Source organism: Bos javanicus, chromosome 27 (genome assembly GCF_032452875.1).
Source record: "Bos javanicus breed banteng chromosome 27, ARS-OSU_banteng_1.0, whole genome shotgun sequence".
Classification (NCBI taxonomy): Eukaryota; Metazoa; Chordata; class Mammalia; order Artiodactyla; family Bovidae; genus Bos; species Bos javanicus.
The window spans coordinates 15,499,058-15,526,480 of NC_083894.1; the positions used below are offsets into that span (position 1 = coordinate 15,499,058).

A 27,423-nucleotide genomic window follows, 5' to 3' on the forward strand; every position below is an offset into this window, starting at 1 on the left:
CTAGAGCTCAAATATACTACCAGCAGGAACTGCTCAGTGATTTACTCCAATGGCACTATTGTTATTTAACCCTTATCAAAAAAATTCATAATGGTTTAGCAGCAAGTTTTAAAGAGAGTATTTCTTATCATTCATAATACACATCATACATATGGAATGTTGATGTGAACTTTAAAAAAAACACTCATTCAAGCTATAAGAGTGTCTACTGTATTCAAGCTATAAAAGAGTGATTTCCTGAAGGACTGTTGCCGAAGCTCCAATACTTTGGCCACCTGATACAAAGAGCCCACTCACTGGAAAAGACCCTGATGCTGGGAAAGACTGAAGACAAAAGGAAAGGGGGGCAGCAGAGGATGAGATGGGTAGATAGCACCACAGACTCAAAGGGACATAAATCTGAGCGAACTCCAGGAGATAGAGCAGGATGGGCGGGCCCCGCGTGCTGCCGCCCACGGGGTCACCAAGGGTTGGACACAACTTATCGACTGAACAACACTTGTAGCAACATAACAATTATGATGTGGTTTAAAGAGATGATCGAGAGTGTAATTTTAAGCATTTTCCCACATAAACATCATACTTCCAAAGATATAAATAACTAATATCCTCTTTTCAATTTCATTCTCACTTAATTCTTAGTCATGGAGGCATGTAAAAATTATTATTCTAATTTTTACAATGGGAACAGGAAGACAGTGCATTTGAGAGACCGACACAGGATCAAAACTCAGTTATCTTTGATTCTTTTCTTCACTGTGCCCAGGATGAGTTCTTCATGCCTAAAAGACATTATGGTAGACTCGGAAATTAAAAAAGAACGTTGATTTTTAAGTTTCTTACTATCTTTATTCATACAAATAAAGTAGTCATGAGCATGAAGCACATTTTCTTGGATGGTTTACAATCATTTATATAGGTTCCAACTTTGGCATTTAAGATATTAAACATTTTATGAATTTAATTATTAAAATAATAGAGTAACTTAAACTTGTGTCCCCAACTTTACGTTGGTCATAATACTTTTCATAGTGTGCAGGATTTGAATTTGAAGATGAAAGTACACACAGATATCTATCCCAGTGACCTCTTTTTAAAGTTACCTAGATATCCATTTTGGACATTTGGGTTAATGGGCTGAAAACAACTGCATTACACACTACATTTACAAGCAAACGAGAAAACTTTTATTTGGGGTAGTAGCTAAGAAAGCAGCTTTTTATGGAGACTGAAAGAAAAGGAAGTAGGGGAAGTATGAGAGTAATTGCTACCCTTAGGAAACAACTTTAATAATTCAAAATTTTTCATAGGATCTTATCAAGAAGGATGTAATACCAGTATAACATTTAACAGACATGAAAGTCACTCTCAGTAAGAACCTTGCCTAGTAATTGCTGACCTTGGATGAGTATCCTTTCTAATTGCACGTGTAAATCTTAAAAATATATATCTTAGGTACAAGTGAACCAAATATAAAGTAGTGCTAGACAGTCCTTCACATTTTTTATGTTCTTGAAAATGAAAATAATATACTTCTGATTTCTTCATAAAAATACCCCTTAAATCGTAACAACTTAAAAGGCATCTTGACTTACATCGGAGAATATCACATTTTTCAACTCCTATCCCTCTGCTTATACTGATCAGTGTAAACTAATCATGACAACAGTTGTAAATTTCTCTTTGAAAAGATGAGTATTGTTGTTCTGACTTTTGCTTCACGCTGAATCCCTGTTATCAGTAATACTTAAACGAAACTCCCCTGCCTAAGTAGTAGAAACTGAAGGCGTTAATTTAGTATCTAAAATCAAAGTACAGAGAAAAAAATTTTTTAAAGATCAAAGAAAAAAAAAAGTACAGCTTTTATCTATAAAATTAAAATTGTACCATATGGCATATGACATATGGCAGCAAAGACTATAAAATGCATTCAGAGACTAATGCTATTACATAAAAGGTTTCTTTTTCCCCCTAACAACTTAAAAACCAATTTTAAAAAATTGGCTAATTCACTCACTACTGGGAATATATTCAAATGCTGAATTTTAAATTCAGCATTATCTTATCTCTCCTTAAAGACAGGTTGTTACACAAACATCGAAAAGTGCAATAAGTTAAAAAACAAAATCTTGGTTTAGTACAGCTAAAGTGTATGAAGTAAAGCACTAAGTGATGTAAAAACCTATACACCAGAATATCCAACAACAAATGAACATTATAACTCAAGGAAAGCAGCAGAAAAATCTCACGGTCAGGTTGTTTTCCCATGAGTTTTTTAACCCCATTCTCCCCACCCTTCTCAAGCCCTACCCGAAACAAAATCTATCAATACAAACTAAGGCCAAGACATTCTGAATTGATGTTCAGCAAAATGCAGTTTGGCTTACCACCGAAGGTGTTTAAGAAAAGTTAAGTTTGGCGTCCACGCTACAGAGCTTGAGCAACCCAGAAAAGCAAAAAACAAATCTTACTGTGTTTACAGATCAAAAATTCACACTAAAAAAAAAAGGGGGGGACAGATTTGGCATTTAGTATAGAAACTTACCAATACATTTTAAGGTATGCATAAAAGGCCAGTAATGAAAACAGTGATAACTAGAACAGCAGAAGCAACATGACTGAGATATACTTCGTTGTACAAGAGCCTACAGATTGACAGAAAAAATACTCTGATTTCAAGAGTCAACTCTATTACACCCTACACACACATCACTAATTTCAAAAGGTCTTTGAAAGTGAAACTGGCAAAAATGGTACTTCCAGGATTCAGTACAAAAGGCCAAAACAAAACCAAAAAATTGGCTGACATTTATAAAATAGCTTCAACAAATACGGGATTTTTTTCCTCCTTTATCAATCATATTTTTAGTTTTTCTTTGTCAGCCCTTAAAAACAGTAGCTAGAACTTCTAAAGGGGTAGAACAAAGCATTTGTTTCCTGCATTTCCTCTCACTTAAAACAATAAACGCTGAATACAGCACAACCCATTAACAACACCCCTTAAAACGCTGTCCTGACACAACTTGGGATCTGCTTCTTGGTTCCTCAAGCTGGTGGAGCTCGTTTGCTAATTCAACAAATACTTGCTTTTGCTTATGAGGATCTGGTCCTTGGATGAACTATTCACAACACAGGAGCTCTAAAGAAACCCAACTTCTCAGAATCCTTACCTACTTCCCCTGAAAAACACAAAAGAGGAGTTTCTAAGTTGAGCTTTCTCAGACTCACAATTTGAAATGGTCTGGAATGGTTGATAAAATTTTTAAGATCTAACTCAGTGCACACTTCTACAGAGGTAGTAGGCACCTCTGGTGAATCACAAGGACTGCCCTAGAGCAAGCTTCTGTCTTCTCCTCAAATCTAAATCAGCGCCACCAATGAGAACAAATTTCAAGATTAGTTTCATAATAACTATCTTACAATCAAGTTATAAGTCACACCACCTAAGTTCTGAAGCAAATAGAAAACCAAGTCAGTCAGGAGCTACGCTCACTATATAAAACTTACAGAAAATGAAAACAAAACAAAAAAACACATTAAATGAGAACCATATAGCTAACATTTCGGTCCAATGTGCAGGATGCTATCACAACTGCCTCATCAGTCCGACAGTTGAACCGATTTCTATGTTGAGAAAAGACACAGGTATGCTACCATTTCTCTATGAAATATATACACGTCTCATATAAACACCTCCTCACAGGAAACACTGATTTTTATATTGTCTTTTTGAAAACCATTTTGCATCTAATTACAATACCTTAAATTGCTTAAACCAGTATTTAGATGTCTACACAGAGAATGACAGCGTTATACAAGAGCACTTCAACTAAGAACTGGATGAACAATGCTTAAAGTAAAAAGAGTTTTTATAACCAAGCTGTACGGACATTCGGGGGCTTAGGTCTTAGCAACAGGCCACCACCAGTTGTGTTAAAAGCAGATCGCTCACTCTTACAGCTGAGGCCACTGGTAGCGCTGGATGTCCTGGAAGCGCCTTCTGAAAGTAGACAAAGAGCAAGAAATTATCTGAACTCACTAAATACATAAATCATCATCTGATACACTTCCTTTCCTCATCTGAAGCCCAGATTAAAATAAAACTGCCTTCTCTATCTCACATGTGTTTTTAATAGTCTAATTCTATTCTCAACCAGGAATGTACTTCAGAATTCCCTGTGGAACTTAAAATAACAAACATAACCAAACTCTATACAAGGGCATTTTGATGCAATAGATTTGGGGTGGGAGTAAGTGTTTTTAAAAGCCTCTCAAAGAATTCAAGTGGGAAAAATAAAATCTCTTTGTATAACCATTTATACATTTATTCAACAAATAATTTTGCACAGTCAAGGCATGATATTAAGTGTGAGTTATTGGAATAAGACGCTGTCTTAGTCACTTACTCTACCAAGGAAGTGATGTGTGGCGGATGAATGAATGGAATTAAACTAGTTATCTGAGTGTTTAAGACTACAAGTGGTTCCAAGTTTCTGTTAGGACTAGCTTTTACAGACTTTATAGCTTAGCACATATACATGAAGTAACAGCACAGACTTCTGTAGGGAAAACGGTCTGGCCTTTCCGTGTGTCGTACACTCCAACACTCAGCGGTCACGCCCACCTGTATTCTCTGGGTGTGTAACGGATCATATACTGAGCATTAAGAGGGATTGATCTGAGGACTACAGATCACTAATTCTCGTCTTAATTACCAGTGAAGAAGCAGCAGCATGCATTAGGGCCGGAAGATACTACTGAAAATTCTTCACCGGCTGAAGAGACTGCTTCGGCAACTTTTAAACAGTCTATCTGTCCATTTCTTCCTTTAATAAACACACTGAAATTAAAAGTCTCTCCCTCCATTACCTAAGAGACTACTGATATTTTCAGTTGTTTAACCTCCTGGTTTCCTTCCTATGTTGCCATTATACACTGTAAAAAATGAAACCTGAAGTTAAGTGAACCAACACAAAGCAAGGCATGCCAGTGAAACAGAGCAGACTGCATCCTAGAAGTCAGCATCTAAAACTCTGTCAGAAGAACCTAAGTCATATACTTTTAAACGGGAAAAGGGTACAAACAAGTACAAAACCCGTGTGCGTGTGCTTACTTAGCGAGCTGTACTGGCTGAGAGTGGACCTCACTCGTCTGGAGATCGGGGATGAGCTGAGATAACCCATGTTGCGGTGATAATCCATCAGCTGTTCTGAGCGTTTCATGCCAACTGTTGGCTTCACAGCTTCAAGCCTTTTCAGAAAAGCCTGCATTTAAATGAACAATTTAAAAGCTAACGTTAGATAAACCGCAATAGTTTTTTTAAAAGGCAAACACTTTCTAGAACCTGAAATTCACAAAATAAAGTAGAAAAGACTTCAACTCACTGCAGAAAAACTATTTCAATAATAATGTGGAAAACCTAAAAGTTTCTACCTGTCCTATAGCTAACCAAAACCACTATGATTTTAACAACTGATTGTAGGTACAGCTCTCTTGTTTATCAGGTTACAATCTTAGAAAAGATGCTGTAAGGTGAAAAACATTAAACCTTATTTTCTCATAGAAATGATATTATGGGAGTAATAATGCTACGAGCCCAGTGTTCAACCCTAGAAATGACCGTGAACATATGCTTAGAGAGGAACTGACATACATACATTTAAGAGCATGAAATAATGTCATTTCTTTCAGCGAGTAAAGTGAAACTATAAACCATACTATGGGAAACTACAAAGTACCCTCCTTGACCTCTTCCCTTCTCCTTCTGCTAAGATTATTCTTGAAATTTTTCTTAAAAACGGAATTCATATTGTGTCCAAATAAATATATGGAAACATGGTTTAACAAGAACAGTTCCAAATTTTATGAATTAAAAAAAATTATCCCCTTTTGAAGTAAAAGTTCTAATACAGTTGGGTCTGTATGTAGCAAGTGCGCCCTCTACTGGAGAGAGCTGTCCTCTTCACCTGTTCTGCACAGCACCACTCCTTTTGCCTGGAGGCTTGCAGCCTCTGGATTGCTAAGGAGCTGATGTTAGGGAACTAGAACAGAATTGCTTTAGTCATCATGCCTGTGAGCCATGTGAACTGGTCTCTATCACTGGAGATGGAGCAAGTGAAGGATTATGAATCATGAAAATTACAAAGTAATGGACCCTGGTTGTGCAGTACATTGGACACAAAAGTGTTGTGTGTGTGCACGTGTGCACCCTTGCGTGTGTGTTTTGACTACAAACAATCTGGCAAACAGCTTAAAAAGTGTATCATCTCACACTGAAGAACCATTTGAGCCAATGCAGCTCTATATAAGGGTTTGGTACGTGGCTGGTTATACAATGAATACTCAAAAGTTGATGGTTTACAAAAATAACCAATCAGAAAACAAAATGAAAAATTTCATGGCAATAACATAAAAAATATAGTTTTAAAGAAAACTACAAAACCTTACTAAAGTCGAGTGTTAAGAAGGCTTGAGTAAACAGAAGGACATACCATATTTCTAGATTAAAAGGTAATATTTTAAGAGTGCCCAACACTCTGCAATTAAAATGTAAATTCAACACAATTCCAACAAAAATTTAATTAAAAAATTTTATAAAGAAAAAATAATTAGCTATTATGAAGAATAAATGCAAAGGACCAGCCAAGAAAAAAATATTACAATATATAGAATTAGTTTTATTTTGCTTAATAAAGCAAATATTTGCTTAATAAAGAAGAGTTAAGCATAAATCTGGACAATTACTATTCCTTACAATAACATAATTTTTATAATAAATTATGCTTATTTCACCATGTAGCTTTAAGCTACTTTTTCTACTTCTTGTGAATTAAGCTTTTGATCCAGAGCTGCACTGTCCAAGGCCACAAGCCACATATTGTTACAGAACATTTAAAATGTGGCTAGTTCAAATTGAGATATGCTCTAAGTATAAAATATACAACTGACTTCAGAGACTTAGTATCAAAAAACATAAAATATCTCTCAACAATTTTTTATATTTATTACATGTTAAAGTGTAATATTTTTTATTTAGTCAGGTAAATATTATAGTAGAATAATTTCACCTCTTTGATATTTCTAATATAACTGTTAGGAAAATTTAAATTAAACATGTGGTTCACTTTATGTTCGACTGTTCTCGAGTATAACAAGATCCCACTGTGAAATGGAGAAAAATATTGCTCACATATACAAATTACTAAGTAACAAAGTAAAAAGAAAAAAAATAGTGGTAATTTCCCACTGCTTATTAAAATAGCTGAAATTTACAATTTATATGGCGTATAACAGAAGCTGCTTACCAGTTTTCATCTCATTTGTATCTAGAATAGTCCCTAGACATTAATGGTTTCAACTTCTCAAAAGTAAACCCAAGTTCCTCAAAACAATAAACATAGAATTACTATACGACACAGCCATTCCACTCTTAGGTACACAGCTGAAGGAACTGAAAGCTGGGACCTGAAGAGATACCTATAGTTAGTTAAAGTTAAAGTTAAGTCGCTCAGTTGTGTCCGACTCTTTGCGACCCTGTGGACTGTAGCCCACCAGGCTCCTCCATCCATGGGATTCTCCAGGCAGGAATACTGGAGTGGGTTGCCATTTCCTTCTTCAGGGGATCTTCCTGACCCAAGGATCGAACCCAGGTCTCCCGCATTAGAGGCAGACACTTTAACCTCTGAGCCACCAGGGAAGCTGACCCAGGGAAGAGACACCTATAGTGCAGCATTATTCACAATAGCCAAAATGTGCAAACAATCCAAGTGTCCATCATCAGATGAATGGGGAATCCAAATGTGGCATATATATATATATATATATACATGGACTATTATTCAGCCACAAAAAGGAATGAAGTTCTGATACAGGCTGCAACATGGATGGTCCTTGAAAACATAATGGAGTGAAATGAGCCAGAGACAAAATGACCAAATAGTCTACTATTCTACTAATATGAAATATCTAGAATAGACAAATAGAGACAGAAGGTAGAGTAGAGGTTACCAAGGGCTGAGGGGAAGGGAGAACAGAGCGTTACTGTCTGGCACAGTGTTTCTGTACAGAGTGATCAAAAAAGTTTTGGAAATAAGTAGTATTTACTCACAATTCACAACATCGTGAATGTAATTAATGTCACTGAACCAATCACTCAAAACAGTTGAAATGGCGAACTTCCCTGGTGGCGCATGGATAAGAATCCTGCCTGCCAATGCAGAGGACACAGGTTCGATCCCTGGTCCAGGAGGATTTCACGGGCCGTGGGGCAACTGGGCTTGTGCGCCACAACGACGGAAGCCTGCACGCTCTACGGCCCGTGAGCCACAGCTGATGAGCCCCTGTGCCCTAGAGCCCGTGTGCTCTGCAACGAGAGAAGCTGCCACAGTGAGAAGCTCAAGCACCACAGCTAGAGAGGAGCCCCTGGTCCCCGCAACTAGAGAAAGCCTGCATGCTGCGACAAAGACACAGCCCCGCCAGGAGTGAATCAGAAATAAACATGGCAGTGTGCACATATCAAAATAATAATGAAGAAGACATTGAAATTTTTAAAAAGTTAAAGTGGCAAATTTTGTTACTTTTATATATAACTTAAAAAAATGAATCATGTTATTTATCAGAACCCACTGAACTATATACTTTAGATGGGTATGGCATGTAAATTATACCTCAAAAAAGATGTTAAAAAGAAAAAAGTAATCCCAAAGCGAGGAAACCTGGATATGATTCTACCACCTGCTGTAGCTGTTTATGAAAATGCATAAAATGTAAATGAATCCTGAACTTGCTAGAGGGATACGTAGAAAGTTACCATCTAGTTCACCACCCACCAAGCTCATTTCAACTTGTTCTGCTGCAATCTACTCCCTGCCATGTTCAGGGTAACTCTCTTGACCAATATTTTACTATTTTTTGCAAATATACTACCCTAGCTCACCAACTCTTGGTGTTAGTGATAGTAATAAATTCATAAGAGTTACTCTTGCAAATTCAGGTTAAGTAGAACTGTACTGATGATGAAACATAATAAGGGTGAATTTGGGGAACTGTTCTGGTAATTTTAATAACAGCTTTATCACTTATTTTAACTCTGAATGTATGTGTTCATTAAGGGTCTAACTTTAGTTGAAGATGCTACCTGGGTTTAAAACCTTGGCTCAGTCACTTGCTTAGCAGCTACTTGTCCATGGGTTAATTATTTAACCCTTTTAGGTCTCAATTATTCTACCTGTAAGATGTGGCTAAAAATAAAGTACGTCCCTGAAAGAATTATTGTCTGGATTCAATCAGCTAATATTTAGAAGACACTTGTAACAATGCCCAGCATTAAAAAGCTCTGTAAATATCAGCAATTATGAATTGCATTTTATAAAGAAAATGATATGCTATGAATAGTAGTTTTTTTAATGTGAAGATTTTCAACAGTTTCCATATATATATTTCTTAGGATATCAAAGGACTATTACTGTATCATTTTTAATAATGTCTTTCATACATCAAGCAGCAGGGCACCTCCCTGAAATGTGTGTATTATTTAAAATAAATGATATATAAATTATTTTAGCTTTTGAGGATAAAATGAAGTAAAATAGATTTAGCTAGTGACTAAGTACTTCGCAGATGTAGCTATCTAATCCTTGGACACCATTTCCTGTATTGCTATAGTAATTTAACAGATCTAGTCAAATAAACAACAGACCTTGCAGTATTTTCATTTAATACTCCCTTAAAATATAGTTTCCTGGATAAAAAAGCACATACTGTTATCTTCCAGGCTCATGGCTCACCCTATATTTTATGCCACACAAACCTATTCCTACTTTGTATCATTTAGAAAATTTGGCTGTATTGGGTTTGCTGCAAGTTGGGCTTACAAATCAGTACAAATGCACTTTATTTGATGACTAAAATGTAAATCAGTCACTTACCAAATTCTCTCTTTCGATCCTTTGTTGTTCCCTCTGTCTGTTGAGAGCACTATGATACAACTTAGGGGGAGGACCAGTCGATCTTGGAATCATACTCTTGCTTCCTGGTTTCTCAGCCTGTCTGGACAGTTCTTTCAAAAGCCTCTGATTTTCTCGATCAATCTGTCTCACTTCCTCTCTTGTGAAAGAGTAGTTTTTCCTAGGGGCTACTGAAGGCTGATCAAAGTGATGTTTTTGTGGTCTCTTTTTATCTAATTGCAGAAAAGCTACAGAAGTGAACAACAAAAAAAGTGAACAAAAAAGGAAAAATGGCTAAATAAACAGCAATACGATGGCATAATGGTATATGCTTTAACTTTTATAAACGGAAACTACATTAATTCATGGTAACGGATGTATGGAATCATTTCAATGACATCCAGGCTACAACAGGGTAGAAAAAAAATTCAGAGGCAGCTTAGAGGTTTATGCTCATTGGGTTCTTTAGGAATAAATGCTATACACAAAACCATGAAAATACTTTAATAAGAAATGAACAAGGCACTGGTTGTAGACTGCAGATATAATTTATGGAAACTGCTTTTGTCGTGTTCATTGTATGTTCTCCTAAAGGAAGCTTAAAAGTTAGAAACCTCTGGTGGATTGCATTGACAGAATACTCAGTTGAGATGGGTTTTAGTAGTCAGAAAGGCATCCCAAGTGGTGCACAAGATTCCATCTGCAATGCAGGAGATGTGGGTTCGAGCCCTGGGTCGGGAAAATCCCCTAGAGTAGGAAGTGGCAACCCACTCCAGTCTTCTTGCCTGGAAAATCCCATGGACAGAGAAACCTGGCCGGCTACAGTCCATGGGGTAGCAAAGAATTGGATACAATTGAACGACTGAGCACACCAACACACATAATTCAAAAAATAAAATGTTCTCAGCAATGCAAACAATGGCCAGAAAATGGCAAAAAGAAACCTAGAATATTCTGAAACTTTCAACTTAACCTGAAAGAATTTTACTATACAAGATTTATGGTCTTGATACTGGCATTGTAACAAATACTTCTACTACAAAAGTCAAACTATGATTCCTGACTAGACATAAGCCAGATGAATACCTTATATAAAAAGAGCTTTTAACCAAGAAAAATATTTTGTATACTATGATTATCAAATGAAATTTTTATCAACATGCTAAATTATCAATATTTCATATTATTAGAAAAATTTTCAGCAAGTCACAATTATTACTGAACAGTTATCAGAAATTTCTAAACATATTAAGCTTGTTTCACCTGAAGTTTCTGCTACAAATGAATGTATTATATCAGATTAACAGTACGGTACATTTGTTTTAACAATATCTTTTTAAAGTAACCATTATTTGTTTTAAATTAATCATTTATTTGGCTGCACTGGGTCTTAGTTGAGGCATACAGGATCTAGTTCCCTGACCAGGGATTGATCCCAGGCCCCCTGCACTGGAAGTGTGGAGTCTTAGCCACTGGAAGGCCCCCATTATTTGCTTCCATTATATCAGAGCACCTTTATGTTCATGGGGTTCTCATGGCAAGAATACTGGTGCTGTTTGCCATTCCCTCCTCATTGGAAAAGACCCTGATGCTGGGAAAGACTGAAGGCAAAAGGAGAAGAGGATGACAGAGCATGAGATCGTTAAGACAGCATCATGGACTCAACGGACATGAATGTGGGCAAACTCCGGGAGATAGTGAAGGTCAGAGAAGCCTGGCGTGCTGCAGTCCATGGCGCTGCAAAGAGTCAGACGCACTTAGCGACTGAACAACCACCATCTTGTACTTGTACTAAGCAAGTACACTCTTTTACTTGCTTAATATTTTATGCTGTTAAAAGCATTTTTAACCCCATTTAAAAATGTGACTGGTGCAGAAAAGTTAAATCCTTGGAGCAAGGTCACAAAACTGTAAATTTACGTCTCAATGCTTAAACCAAAGATGATCAGAGATTAAGGAAACTTTAAAAAAAATTATTAACAGTGACTTCCTGATAGGAAAAATTAGGAAATTAATGACTGGTAATTTGTTGAAAAGCACACCAAACTAATGACGAAACCTGAATAGGAACACATTTAGAAGGAGATATATATAGACTATATATAATTGAATTATCTTACTTCCAAGAAATATCCATTTTGTAGAATTGAATAAGGTTTCTAGATTAATTTAGCCTTTAAAATTAAATTCTAGAGGGAATTAAAAGTAAGCTATTTTCCTAATGTCATTTATAAAAAGCTTTTATAAGTAAAATAAGGCAACAGCTAAAAATAAAATAAAGGAAGGATTTCAAACTAATTCATTTAAAAAAACAAAACGAAAAAGCATTCTAACCTCCCTTGATGGGAAAAGTATATGTTGAGTGCTTACATACTGATGCCAAGTATCATTAGCACATTTTTCTAAAGTGGCTACTATACACTTTAGTACGAGGCAACCTCCAATATATGATCCACTGTCTTCCAATTAAGATCAAAAAAATGTTAATTTGAATAAAATTTCAGGGATAAAAATATATTAATATAAATATGTACATTATTTAAATGACACATTTAAGAAATACTGCTTTTCCCTAATTTTCGTTAATGAAACAATTTTGCTCAAACTCTTTACAGTATTTCAATATGTCCATTATCACTAGAGCCACTTCTTGACTCAGTAACACCATTTACTAGAAGTACCAGCTTAACTTGTACCTAAACTGGGATACAGGCAGCATTTAAAATGTTTATGTGCATACTATTAATGGAAAATTTATCCCAAGCCATATTATGTCTTTATTTACATAATATTAGTTTTTCTTTAAAAAAATTCACCCTGTAGGCATATTTGCGATCCCGATTAAAAAAATCAATGATATATGATATTTGCTTTTTAAAATGATGTTTCAAAGGTTGTTTTTTTTTTTTTTAAATCCCAACTCTTGTAACTGAGAGGTGATGATTCAAGGAATAATAACTAAATTTACTAAGTTCCTTCATCTTCTTTATGAACATCTTGTCAGATGAGAACTTCTGAGACATTCTTTCGGTCTCCTTCCTTTGCATCTGGGCAGGTCTGTGATGGCGCGGACCAACACGGTACAGCCCAAGGCTGGGCAAAAATAGAGACAGATGCAGGCCACCACGCCCTCCCCCTTGCCTCTGGAATCCTTGTGCTTGGGGCCCTGGGCCACCCTGTGTCTGGCTGCCCTGAGGCTGTGAGGCTGACTACCCTGTGAGGACATCAAAACCACATAGAGGGGCTGTGTGTGGCGGGGGCACTGTGATCCCAGCCTTCAGGTCATCCTAGGCTGCCACTTTACCGATCTAAGATCGCGATCTGTCATCAGAGCAATAGTTAACTCACACACAAAACAGAGTACCAGGAGTTGGGTACTACTGCAACAAAAACCTAACATCTGGAGCACTAGCTTTGAGACCAGATAGTAAGTGGAGCTAGAAAGGGCTGGAGGAGACTGCTGGTGAAGATGATCAAGTGGCAGAATTTCAGCAACACTGTTGGCTATGACAGCAAGGAAAATGGAAAACATACCTTCTGCCATTGGTGGATTTTGCTAAGCAGATCTCCAGGAAGAATCTTTAAAGTATTAATAGTTTATTTTGCCATCATAAGAAGACAGTATAGAAAACAGATGAACTAAAAAAGGGATCGGTCAGTTTTCAAGCAGAATTTATAGAGAATATCAGAGTTGGGACTTTTGGGCTTCAAAATTATTACTACTTGGGCTTCCTAGTCTCTCCTGGCAGAAGATTCTCAAAGTACTCGAGCTATAATTGAGGAACCACACCCAAGGAGCCACAGCTGCCCTTGGGACTTGCTTTAACCCTGGATCACCAGCTGGGCAGGATCTTTGAAAAGTGGGAACAGAGTTTTGCACTTGGGAGGAATGTAAATCAATGTATGGCCACAGGGTGGACTGAAGAAGTTTTGCAGAGTGTCTGTGTTATTTGACACTCCTCCCATTAAGAAGGAGGGTCTATGCCCCTGCTCTTAAATCTGGGAAGGTGTATAACCAATAGAACATGGAAGAAATGATGCCATGTGGCTTCCAATGTTAGGTCATAAAAGGTGGTGAGGTTTGTGCCTTGTTTCCTGGAACGCTGTCCTTGGAGCTCTGAACCATCTGCACTGAGGCTGCGGTACCTGAAGCCCAGACCACAGGGAGAGGCCACGCACGAGCCCTCTGCTCAGCAAGTCCTGGTCTCCAAGTCACCCCAAGCCCAGACACTTGATGTGTGAGTACACCAGCACTCAGATGATTCCAGGCCCCACCTGTCAAGTCACCCCCACTTTTGAGCCTCTCTCTATACCCTAAGGGGCTTCCCTGGTGGCTCAGACGGTAAAGAATCTGCCTCCAATGTGGGAGACCGGGGTTCGATCCCTGGGACAGGAAGATCCCCTGAAAAGGGAATGGCTACCCACTCCACTATTCTTGCCTCGAGAACTGCACGGACCAGAGGAGTCTGGTGGGTCACATTAGTCCATGGGATCGCAAAGAGTTGGACACGACTGAGCGACTATGACTATACCCTAAGTACTGGGGTAATTTGTTATGTAGCAATAGAAACTGCTATCTCATCACTTAAAAATATATATTATGCAATAGACAAAAAAAAAAACCACAAACAAACCCATGGGCCAAGTGCAGCCCGTAAGTGGGTAGTTGTAGCTCAGACGGTAAAGAATCTGCCTCCAATGTGGGAGACTGGGGTTCGATCCCTGGGTCAGGAGGATCCCTTGGAAAAGGGAATGGCTACCCACTCCACTATTCTTGCCTCGAGAATTGCACGGACCAGAGGAGCCTGGTGGGCCACATTAGTCCATGGGATCGCAAAGAGTTGGACACGACTGAGCGACTATGACTATACCCTAAGTACTGGGGTAATTTGTTATGTAGCAATAGAAACTGCTATTTCATCACTTAAAAAAATATATTATGTAATAGACAAAAAAAAAAACCAAAAACAAACCCATGGGCCAAGTGCAGCCCATAAGTAGGTAGTTCATACTTTTTTTTTTTGGTCTAACATCTACCAATCTTCCACAGTGATTACAGCTTTATCAATTTCATCATTTAGCTCTGTTTTGCTTTTATCAAACACTTCAAATCAATGGCTGTTAAATCTTTTTAGTGTACTTGGTCAGTTTGTTCGTGTAAAATACTCTTCTTTGTCCCTTTCAGTGATTTTCACATCTCAAATTCTATTTTGTGTACTAATAAATTGATATTTCTATTTTCTCCTTGGTATCTGCCTGGCACAACTTTTTCAAGCCTTTATTTTCATTCTTCCTATACTATTGATATTTTAAACATCTTTGCAGGTTGGATTTGATAAAAAAAAATTATCCCCTCTGATAATACCTTCTGATAAGTCAAAACAATTTACTTGTATTGTTTGATCTCTTCTCACAATTTTATATCTACAAAAAAATGCTTTTTTTTTGTTCTTTTCCCCCATTTTCCCCCTTTTTGAAGACTATGCTAATTTATTTTTTCTCTAATAGATTATAAATCTAATAGATTATTCTTCAGGAATAGAAGTTCTTAAACAGACCTCACACCAAAAGTTTACTGAGGACCCCACATAATGTTTATGTGGGTTATATCTATCAATATTTACCATGTTAGAAATTAATGGTAAAAAATTGAAAGATATCTGTGAATTCATCTGAAAATAATAAACTAGTGCTATGTAAATATCACATTTTATAAAAATAACATAGTTAGTGGGAAGAGAAGCAGAGTTGAACATTTCTGCAATCTTTTACTGCCTGCCTGAATAGAAGACAGCCAGAGCGACACAGCTCGGCCACGTACACGTCACATCTCACATGTCCATGGCTTAGCTCTATGGGGAAAATGAAAACAAGAAAAACAAAAAATATTCTTGGATCTGAAAGCCTTCACTGGGCAAATTCAGCAGGAATAATAATTTGAGAAACCTCAAGAAGCACCGTATACATAGATTGATCGCCACAACTAGTATTTAAAACACACTCTACTGCTATAAAGAGTCTTTGGTGGGTTATATTGGTGACTCCAACAACGGATGCATCAAGGGGCAAAAGCGCCGCTTTGTTCTTGGGGTTGTATTAACCCTGAGCACCAGGTACCGTGTGGGCAGGTCCTGGGGTCAGGGATCCCCAGGGGGCAGCAGACCGAATAAAGCTCTAGTCCATGTGCTAGAGACTGAGCCCCATTTTAGCTCTGTTTCCGAGTCAAAACGGGATAAGATTATATGGTAGAAACAGGAGGCAAAGACTTACTGTATGTATTTCAGATGGCAAACCTAAGACTAGTGGGTAACTGCTACAAAATCCAATTTCAGTGAAACGTAAGATGCATACTTCCTGACCGTTAGCACTGTGGACAGAAGTGTCCCATAGTCCTTTAGGTAACAAATAGTGTCTACTGTGGGGATTCCAGCAAGGAATAAGTTCCTGCCCTCCTGTTGCTTACACTAACTCCAGAGTCTCCTGAAAGGAAACGGGCTTTTGTGACTGTGAGGCAGGGGTGGGTGTGAAATTTCTGCACAGCACGTTCGGAAGAGTACTTCCGAGAAGGTGATGGATAAGCTGAGTGCCGAGCAAGACTGAAGTGGCCTCTACAGAGAGAGAGGCCAACCTCAAGCGCAAATACTCCACGAGTGCAAAGTATTAACATTCTCTGAACAGTAAGGAAGTACTGTGACTGGACTGAGAGGTAATGAGAGAAGAGGAGCTGAAGGTAGTCAGCATATGATGGCGAGCCATGGCTCATCAACTTTAACTGATATTAGACAAGTGCACCAGGCTCTCCACGGCAGAGCCCAAGCATCAGTACTTAATAGTTTGTTTTAATAATTTGAGTAGCTCTCCAAGAGATGCTCACATACTCCCTGGGGTGAAGAGTCACTGAAGAAATAGTCTGTTAGCCTATGGTAAGAAATTTGGTATTTATTTTTAACCTAAGAGTCAGCCCACTTCTGAAGAGTTAAGAAGGAAACTTGTAGGTCTGATCTACTTTTTTAAAGATCATTCCCATTGTTAGGGGAAGAAGCAGATGGGCAAGAATAGAAAACTCAGTCTTGAAAGTTTTAAGAGATTGAATGAGTATTTATCAGGAAAGGTATGCTGAGTGGAGGCTTAGCCACTAGGTGGTAACAGGCAATGCCAAGAATCTGGGAATTCTACTTTGTGTACTAACAAGATTGATACTTTATTTTCTCTTTCTTACCAGCCTGGCATATCTTTTTCAAGACTTTACTTTCTGAGTATTCTTCCTTATACTATTGATATTTTAAATAATTAAACAATCAATGAGTAACAATCAAAGAAAACCTATAAAAGAGGGGACATTCACAAGTATAAGTTGCTCCAAAATACATTTTATTAATCTATGAGACTCATTTGACCAAATAAGGGACTTATTTATGCCCTTCTATCAGGCCACCATATGTAAATTATGTAGCTGAAGATTTATTCTTTCAACTAACATTTCAAACAAATGAAGACAAGAGAGTCTTACTTACAACTTAAAAACTTTATCTTCAATTGCCCTAAAACCTAACCTGCAAGCTCAATATTTCTAATTTTATATTAACTAGTCAAAAATGAAGTTTCAGGTTGCTTTTTCTTCACCTGGAATATATTGTTCCTTTCAAACTAAATAATGGGTATAAATAAATTGAGACAGAAATATAGTAGTCAAGATTATCTTAATTCTTAAATCCTTCTATCTTAAAGGTAACTGAAACTTGAATCATGCTATTTCATCAACTTGGTAATTATTTTCCAGTAATTCTCTCTAGCCTTAACTTAAAATCTGAATTGTCTCCTACAGTTTACTCTGAGCTCTCTTAATTTGCCAGCATTCCTGCCACCTTCCCTTAAACTTGGTGCTCGTGCTTTCTTTCTTAAAGAAAGTGAAATATATCTTACACCCATGTCTCCATCAAACATAGGAAAACATCTGCTCCCCTTCTTGCATTTATTTTATCTGGTCTCCAGGCATTTTGAGTTTCTAAGAATCACTGTGAAGTACTTTCTAGTCCCAGTTGATCAGTTTTGCAGTAATATAAATAATGATATTCCAGGTATCTTTAAATGAAATAATTTGGTTACATTATAATAATATATCCATGATCTCAAATAATAAAACACACCTACTTGAAAAATCAAGGCAAATTCATAGCATTTAATATTAAGCTCAATATAATATTAGGTTTAATATTTAAATTCAATACACAGGACTTCCCTGGGGGTACAGTGGATAAGAAGCCACCCGCCAATGTAGAGGACAGGGTTTCGATCCCTGGTCTGGGTGGATTCCACATGCCATGGAGTAACTAAGCCCATGTGCCGCAACTACTGAGCCCAGGCGCCTAGAACCAGTGCTCTGCAACGAGAAGCCACCAAAATAAGAAGCTTGTGCACGCCAACTAGAGGGTAGCCACCCCCACTTGCCACAGCTAGAGTAAGACCATGCAGCCAAAAATAAATTATAAAATAAAGGCCCTATCTCCAGATGTAGTGATTTAAAAAATAAATTCCAAACACAGTGTTTAAAATTACCTTTTAAAAGATGATTCAGGTCCATTGTGTCATGTAAGACTTTTTGTTTGTATCTGTGGTCTAAACTGGAATCCAACGCTGTTGACTTTGAGGTGAGACTGGGTTCATGTTTCTCCTTCCCTTTTTTGGCTGATTTCAAAGATTTCGAGTTATTTTTCAAATCCTCAACATTTTCATATACTTCTTGCCTCACATTTTCTTGCCTTTTAACTTTCATTTTTCGGTCGCTTGAGGCACCCAGTTCGAAAGACTGAACCGGGCTGATGTCCGGGGTCGATAAAGGAGTGACGTCCGTCACGGTGTCTTCCGATTCTTCGGTGTCATCACCAACCTTGGGTTTTGTACCTGAAGCGTGGGCTCCTGGTGATTTTTCTCCTGGTTTATATTTCAGTTTGGGTGACAAGTGGGTGGCGCCAGGGAGATGCTTCTTCGGTGATGGAGATGAATCAGACAGGCCGACATCAGATCCGGTATCTGAACAGCCTGTATCGGAACTTGAAGATGAGAGGGACAAAGACGAAGAGGAGCTGCTTCTGGAATACTTTTTACTTAGGCTTTTCTTGAAGTTATTCGGCAGCTTAGCTGACTTGGACCTGACATGATGCTTTTTCTCATCATCAGTGCTCTCCTCTCCATCTGTATAGTAGTCGTGCTCACCGTCTTTCACAGTTTGGGGAAGGCTATTTGGAGTGGGCAAGTGTATTTTATGTTCTACTCTAGCATTACCCAGTTTTGATCTTGAAGAAGTGGTTGAGGACGAGGAATTTCCAGTTTGTGCATTATCACCTTCTACAGGGTGTTCCTCTGGAGGAGTTTTCCCACTGCTCTCCGTTCCCTTCTCAGTAAGATCATCTTCCTTTCTTTGTAGTCCAAGTTTCAAGTTTACATTTTCCGTATCTTTGTCTGTTCTCTCTTCAGCGTCATCATCCTGCTTGTCAAAAACTGAGCTGCTGTCACCTTTCCTTGCTTCTTCGAAGTCGCTGTCAAAGAAAGAATGGTCCACTTCACCTTCTGATATATCGTCAAACCGATCCATGATGGTAAAAATATATCTGAAAAGGAGGAAAGTGTAACCATCAGACTAAGAGTATTTTCCAAATTACTCTTTTTATTTTTATACAGTAATTGCAAATTTTCCCAAACTGAGAAGTCTGGGTAATATATAAAGAGAAATATGAAAAAGAAAAAAACCTACCATAAAAACAGTAACTCAGCGAAATGATAATGGGGGCTACAGGGGTAATAACAAGTTATACCAATGATCTGAACAATAATAAGAGATCATCAAGGCAAGCATATTACAAACGTGGATATGTAGGTGAATGACAGGGAAAAACTGACTTCCATAAATTAAGTACAGCTAGAGTTTAGAATGCTAAGCCAGCCCAAACAGACATCATTCTGGTAGACTGGCCGGTTAAAGACTCACATTTCTGGGGGAGGCTGAAGCTTCAAGGTTAGTTATGAAAGCCCCAGTTCGGTGGGATGGCCCAGCAGTCAGAACTCCACCTGGAGCTTGCAGTTTTCAATCGGACTCAGTTTAAAAGATGAGAGATGTGATCAAAATCTAAGGCATTAGCAACAGTCTCAGCTACTGCTCTTAAGTTTTTAAACTTTTTGTTGTCCTTTTGTGTGGCATCCATAGATTATGGAGTTTTTGCTTAACCCGTGTGACAGTCACAGGTCACAGCTTCAGGCTCACAGTCTTAAAGCCAGTCATGCCCTTCTCCACTTTTCTGAGGTTCAGTCTTAGAGAGAGATCATTTCCTTGATGGTTAGTGGCTATGAATGTGCAATTACAGCATTACTTTTAATACTGAAAAAAAAAAAAAAACGAATAGAGGAATATTTTGAGCCCATTAAAATCATTATTTAAATCACAGGTCAGCAAACTGCTGTGAATGGGCTAAATCTGGCCCACCACTTGTTTTGTAAAAAAAGTTTTATTGGGACACAGCCCCACTCCCAGGTTGAAGAACTGTCTCTGACAGCTTTCCCACTGCATCTGCAGAGTTAAGTAGCTGTGACAGATACCACAGGGCCCACACAGCCTAAAATATTTACCAATGGATCCTTTGTGGCCCCCTGATGTTGGTGCTATTATCAGTGTGAAAAATGCATTAATATAAAATTGTTGGCTACACTGGATTAATAATACAATTTAGACATTTGGACAAAAAAATGAAGAGTTGAAAAATCAACAATCCCCCTGCATTTTTAATATTTCCACTACTGTTATTGTGATAGTGTTCATGTAATCAACTAAGCAAGGAAGTGATGACAGGGAGTCTGCACAGTGAAAAGAACCAACTGGTCAGATACCCAGGCTCAAAACTTGGTGCACCTGCTTCTCAGTTGTGTGTTCCTGGGCACATGGACAAGAAGGTGCTTCACAGCCCTGTCTGCAACAGTGCTGACTGAGGGAAAAACTCAATGTCCAGTCAGAGGAAAACAGAGAAGAGAAATGTTGTGTATTATATACTGTGTATCAGTCAGAAATGATGAGCTTAGAGCCACAAAAATCATGTCTACCAAGAGAGTGGAATTGAATGATAACATAATCATGAAAAACTTAACACACATACACACACACAAACAAAACAACACTAAACTCTTCAAGCGGACAAACATATACATAAAATGCTACCAGCCTGGCCTGGGAAGACATGCATTAAATGTCTAAGAGTATGAGCCTATAAAAGGTGGGAGGAGGAATGAAGTTGGGAAAGGGGACAAAGGGGAAGAATTAAGAATCGGTTTTCTGTGATCATGGGTCATCACAAATATAAAAAGGTATGACTGATCGTTTTCAATCTAATTCTGCCCACCTGAGTTCAAAGAGAAAAACAGCAAATAAGCTATTGAATGCTGGACAGTGCTTATTAATAGTCATTAAATTCTCCCCAAAGCTATCCTTTTCTGTAAGATAATTCACACTTTAAAACGTCAAGGAATAAAAGAACTGTGGTAGCCGTTTTATCCCACTATTTAATGCCTTTAAGGATTAAAAAAATTTTTAACAAGTTTTTTCAAATTCTAAAATCAAACAGTTTCATAGCACAGCCCAGAGCAAATTTTCTTAGCCAGTTTAAAACACAAATCTTTTAAAAAACAAATCATCCAAATTATTCCAACTTCTGCCCCTCTACTAAACTTGTTTACATTTTTCAGGGCATAAAATTACTAACCTAAGTCTCATTTGTATTAGTGTTGTTATTCTACTACTAATAATAGTTAAAACATTAACTTAGTACTCATTAACTGAGTACTTACATGTTGTTGCTGTTCAGTCGCTAAGTCACATCCAACTCTTTGTGACCCCATGGACTGTAGCACACCAGGCTTCCCTGTCCTTTGCTATTTCCTGGAGTTTGCTTAAACTCATGTGCATTGAGTCAGTGATGCCATCCCACCATTTCATCCTCTGTTGTCCCCTTCTCCTTCTACCCTCATCTTTTCCAATGAGTCTCTTCACATCAGATGGCCAGAGTATTGGGGCTTCAGCATCAGTCCTTCTAATGAATATTCAGGGTTGATTGTTCTAAGTGTAAAAGAAGTACTAACTCACTGACTCTTGACAACAACTTTTAAGATATTTTGTCACTCTCTCGTATGTGGGAACGTGCCTGAAGCCACGCAGCTAGTTACGTGGCCTACCAGGACTCTAAAGCGGGCAGCTTTGAGGATCACGTGACTAACCACTGTTCTACTCTGCTTTAGAAATGTGGTCCTAGCCTTATGGAAAGAAAAAAAACTGAGACCTTCCTTCTTTGAACTATAAAACACATCGTTGTGATATCTATGATTTATTTGACAGTAAACAGGGGCCAAGATAGTAAAATAATCCCTCCCGTGGTAGGGAGTTTTAAGAGAAAGTGGGACTTGTTTAGCAGTTCGGCTTTAGAAACAGTTCTTTACAAAAAAGGATGGCCTGCCCAGTGAAAATTAGATACACATGCTAATGTTTGCCACACATTTTGCTGGATATATTTGCCATGCAGTAGTTTTCCTCTAGCAAAATAATCTGGAACAAATCTCACTGGCATCACAAACTGAATAAACCAGTTCAGTTCAGTTCAGTCGCTCAGTCATGTCTGACTTTGCGATCCCATGATCCGCAGCACGCCAGGCCTCCCTGTTGATCACCAACTCCCTGAGTCCACCCAAACCCATGTCCATCAAGTCGGTGATGCCATCCAAGCATCTCATCCTCTGTCATCCCCTTCTCCTCCTGCCCTCAATTTTTCTCAGCAGCAGAGTCTTTTCAAATGAGTCAGCTCTTCGCATCAGGTGGCCAAAGTATTGGAGTTTCAGCTTTAACATCAGTCCTTCCAATGAACACCCAGGACTGATCTCCTTTAGGATGGACTGGCTGGATCTCCTTGCAGTCCAAGGGACTCTCAGGAGTCTTCTCCAACACCACAGTTCAAAAGTATCAATTCTTCAGTGCTCAGCTTTCTTTATAGTCCAACTCTCACATCCATACATGACCACTGGAAAAACCATAGCCTTGACTAGACGGACCTTTGTTGGCAAAGTAATGTCTCTGCTTTTGAACATGCTGTCTAGGTTGGTCATAACTTTCCTTCCAAGGAGTAAGTGTCTTTTAATTTCATGGCTGCAGTCATCATCTGCAGTGATTTTGGAGCCCAGAAAAATAAAGTCAGCCACTGTTTCCACTGTTTCCCCATCTATTTCCCATAAGTGATGGGACTGGATGCCATGATCTTAGTTTTCTGAATGTTGAGCTTTAAGCCAACTTTTTCACTTTCTTCTTTCATTTTCATCAAGAGGCTCTTTAGTTCTTCTTCACTTTCTGCCATAAACCAGTAGCCTTAGGTAAATTTAAGTGTTAACCTAGGTAATAAGGATTCAGAACTTTGAACTGACTTGTGACTCTCTATCCCAAACTGAGCTTGTGATCAAACCACCTTTCCAAAGACAGTAAAGAGTTTCCCAGGTATTTCTGGCAAGGAGATTGACAAACCTGGGGTAGCAACGTACAACTTGCATCATATTCTGCTTGGTCAAACCACCTTTTGGATGGCACTTAGCTTTGAGTACTATGGCAGAGTCTAGAACCTGAGTTATGATTAATGGTTTACCGACCAAGGGCTCACAGAAATAAAAGAAATAACTAAGGGAAAGGGTGTGTTCAGATACTTGAAGAGTAGTGATATGAAACAGACTTGAGAGCTATTATTTGCAGCTCCAGAGGCAGAACTTGCATCAACAAATAGAATGCATAAGAAAGCTGTTCTGGGTTTAACATTAGAATTGCTCAAAAATGGAATGAGCTCCCTTCAAGGATTATGAGCCATAAGTCATCTAGCCACAAGTCACTAGATATTGTTGGAGCAAAGACCAGATGGCTATTTGCTGGGGTGCTGCAGAGGGAATTTGTGTGTATGGAGGATATGACCTTTTCCAACCCTAACATGAGCTAGGTCTAAATCCCAAAGTCTATCCCTAAAACAAATGACTACAGATACTTCTTCGAAATCTGTTTTTCATAGCTGTTTCCCACCTTTCCTGTCTTCTTACCAAACTGGGAACTCCTGGTACCTTGCTCATCTTTATATCCTAGCGCCTAAAGTCAGACCTGACAAATATTAGATATTCAAATAATGTTTATCTGATGAAGGAGTTTGGAGTTAGGAGATTTAAGATTGAGCCAGCTATGTAGGGCTTTCCAGGTGGCGCAGCAGTAAAGAATCTGCCTGCCTATGCAGGGGACACTGGAGACATGGGTTCAATTCTTGGGTTGGGAAGATCCCTTTATAGGAGGAAATGGCAACCTGCTCCAGTATTTTTGTCTGGAAAATTCCATGGAGCGAGAAGCCTGGTAGGCTACAGTCCATGGGGTTGCAAAGTTGGACATGACTGAGCACAGCCAACTATGTAAGCAGAAAAATCACCTCTTTCACCTGAGTTTTTTTCCTGGATAGTTTTCCATAGTTGTCCTTCATTCCCTTCCTACCCCACACACTAGAAGCAACTATCCCCTTATCTGCATTTACAAGATCCCTGTGAGTGTGAAAGTCACTCAGTTGTGTCCAACTCTTTGCGACCCCTTGGACGGAAGTCTTTCAGGCTCCTCTGTCCATGGAATTCTCCAGGCAAGAATACTGGAGTGGGTAGACATTCCCTTCTCCAGGGGATCTTCCCAACCAAGGATCGAACTCAGGTCTGCATTGCAGGTAGACTTTTTACCATCTGAGCCACCATGGAAGCCCCACAAGGTTCCTGTAGTCCCCAACAATTGTAAGCATCTGTCTCCCTACATGGTCACAGTTCATGAGAAGGGGTGCAGAGATCAGTGTCTGGGAGACTTTTCAGGTTTAGATTTAGGTTCCTAACATCCAACACATGGGTTATTGTAAGGACTTAAACTTCAGGTTTTTCTAGTAGTCATGTATGGATGTGAGAGTTGGACTATAAAGAAAGCTGAGTGCCAAAAAATTGATGTTTTTGAACTGTGGAGTTGGAGAAGACTCTTGAAAGTCCCTTGGACTGCAAGGAGATCCAACCAGTCCATCCTAAAGGAAATCAGTCCTGAATGTTCACTGGAAGGACTGATGCTGCAGCTGAAACTCCAATTTTTTCGCCACCTGATGTGAGGAACTGACTCATTAGAAAAGACCCTGATGCTGGGAAAGATTGAAGGCAGGAGGAGAAGGGGATGACAGAGGATGAGATGGTTGGATGGCATCAGCAACTTACTTGATGGACATGAGTTTGAGTAAGCTAGAGGAAGCCTGGTATGCTGCAGTCCATGGGGTTGCAAAGAGTTGGGATATGACTGAGCAACTGAACTGAAACATTCAGGTGACTTAATGAAAGGAAAAAATATCCAACTGTCCCAACCACTAAGCAGTCCTTTTGATAACCTTCACTTTAGTTAGTGAGATTCAATTTACATTAAAGAGTAATAAAAATATGGACTTAATAAGATAGTAAAGTTTCTCTTTATAACATATTGGGAAAGCGTAAAAATCAAATGACAGTTCATTAGGCTGCAATAACCCTGCTGATACTCAATGAGGACAAGAACTTGCCAAAGCTGCCCAGGAGTCATTTACACACCCATGATTCGTAGAGCCCTTGCAGAACCAGCAATACAAATACCAACGCTTTCGCCTTACATCAGGAAAACACACAGAGGAATCCGGCATTTTTAACTGTCATTTTAGATACTGGGACATGACGTTTCTGTAGTGAAGACATATGATTTGGTCCAAAGAAGGTAACCTATTGGATACCCGAAAATCTCAGCCCAAAGGAAACACCTGTCTTCCAGGATCTGAGGTTCCTTACACTACCCCCTCCGGACCCCACGAAGTAGCGGATAACTGACATCCCCCTCCCTCCCCTGAGTTCAGGGTCAAGTTCCGCGGAGGTGAGCGGGGGAGACCTGAGCCAGGATCTCCCGGGACGGGGGGCGGGGGGCTATCACATCTTAATTCACTGCCGACCCCGACCCCACGCCACCCGCAAACGCGCCCGAGGTCAGGCCCGGCCATCCCAGAGCGGCCGACGAGGGGCGCTGGCCCTGCGATCGCGCCAGCCCTGGACGCCTCCGTGTGGGTTACACCCGCCTAACGACCGGCTGCCAGGGCCGCAGAGGCGGCGGGGCCCGGAGGACTGGGGAGGGGAGGGGGGCGGCCCGGCCAGTCCGCCTTCCGCATACCGACCCTGTGCGCTCGCCGCGGCCTGGGCCCCGGAGAGGGGAAACGGATCCCGAACGGGGGGCGGGGGGCGCGGAGGAAGGGTCGCTCGCGCGCAGCTCACCCGGCGCCGCAGCCGCAACTTCCTCGCGCCGCCGGCGTCCCGGCCGTGCGCCCGCGCGCGCGCTCCTGCAGCCCCTCCACGCGGCCCCGGAGGCCGCCCGAGCTTCCGGAGGCGGAGAGAGCGGAACGGGAAAGGAGATCGCCTGCGCCCGCGCCGCTGGTCCCGCGGGAACCGGGCGGTGCCGGAGGCTCCTCGCGGCGGGCGTCACAGAGCGCGGCGGGCCCGCCCCGCGCCCCCGAGCCTGGCCAGCGGGCCCCCTCTCGGATGGAAAGGGACGCGGGAAGAAAGTGACCTCCGGACCCTCGGCTGTGCCCTGCACCGCCCAGGTGTTAACTGCTGCCGCCTCCGCTGCTAACGAGGAAAGCCGCTTTGATGGTCTTGTGATGTTGTACCCAAACAGCAACTGTAATAATAAATATGGAGGCAGCTAATATAAATATGCTTATATCAGCAAAGTTCAGTTTAAACAGCCCTGTGGCCCAGGGGCTGGTAAACACGTGAGAAAGTCCTCTGACTACCGGTAAATGAGATGGGTAGTTCAAACAATCTGAGAAAAATGATCTCCGTCCACTGTATTGAATGCAGCCCTTTTTCGTGTTTGAACTCGCAAGCACATAGTAGGTGCGACAGAGCAGTGGCACCCCACAGATGCCGGCCTGCTAATCCCAAACCTGTGGGAACATCAACCTAGGTTAACCCAGGTGAGGTCAATGTAATCCCAAGGGTCTTTATAAGAGGGGAGACAGGAGATTTGAGGACATTAATAAAAACAAAACATGGCCATGGATGGAAGCAAGAGCTTGTAGTATACACCGTGGTGACTACAGTTAATCCCTGCTGTATATTTGATAGAAGCTGGAGATTCCCCATGGACAGAGGAGCCTGGTGGGCTACAGTCCATAGGGTTGCCAAGAGTCCGACACCAATGAAGCAACTTGTCATGCACTGGAAACTTGACAAAGGGAAGAAAAAGGATTCTCCCCTTGAAGCCTCCAGAAGAAAAGCAGCCCAGGTCACACTTTAATTTTAGTTTTGACCTCCAGAACAGTAAGATGAATTCATGTTGTTTTAAACCACTAAGTTTGTAGTAATTTGTTATAGCAGCAACAGGAAATTAATACAATAGGTACCC

At 39.8% G+C, this 27,423-nt stretch overlaps 1 protein-coding gene and 1 long non-coding RNA gene across 2 annotated transcripts; one reads left to right on the plus strand and one right to left on the minus strand.

Moving 5' to 3' along the window:
• Positions 1-823: 823 nt before the first annotated feature.
• On the minus strand, positions 824-19,536 carry CFAP97 (cilia and flagella associated protein 97). Its single transcript, XM_061404184.1, has 4 exons — positions 18,501-19,536; positions 9,927-10,192; positions 5,114-5,264; positions 824-4,000 (listed from the first exon to the last, which is right to left on the minus strand). The coding sequence occupies exons 1-4, from the start codon at positions 19,534-19,536 to the stop codon at positions 3,870-3,872; spliced, it is 1,584 nt and encodes a 527-aa protein (XP_061260168.1). The 3' UTR covers positions 824-3,869.
• Positions 13,175-19,573, plus strand: LOC133239885 (uncharacterized). Its single transcript, XR_009734022.1, has 2 exons — positions 13,175-14,182; positions 19,419-19,573. It is a non-coding gene; the product is annotated as an uncharacterized LOC133239885 (long non-coding RNA).
• The last annotated feature ends 7,850 nt before the right edge of the window (positions 19,574-27,423 follow it).

Excerpts from the sequence above, each read along its gene's own strand:
- CFAP97 (XM_061404184.1), bottom strand. The coding sequence starts at position 19,536 with ATGGATCGGTTTGACGATATATCAGAAGGTGAAGTGGACCATTCTTTC. Across the intron at positions 10,193-18,500 it reads CCTGAATCATCTTTTAAAAG|CTTTTCTGCAATTAGATAAA; the intron begins GTAATTTTAAAC and ends TCACTTCTGTAG. Across the intron at positions 5,265-9,926 it reads GGATCGAAAGAGAGAATTTG|GCTTTTCTGAAAAGGCTTGA; the intron begins GTAAGTGACTGA and ends ATTTAAATGCAG.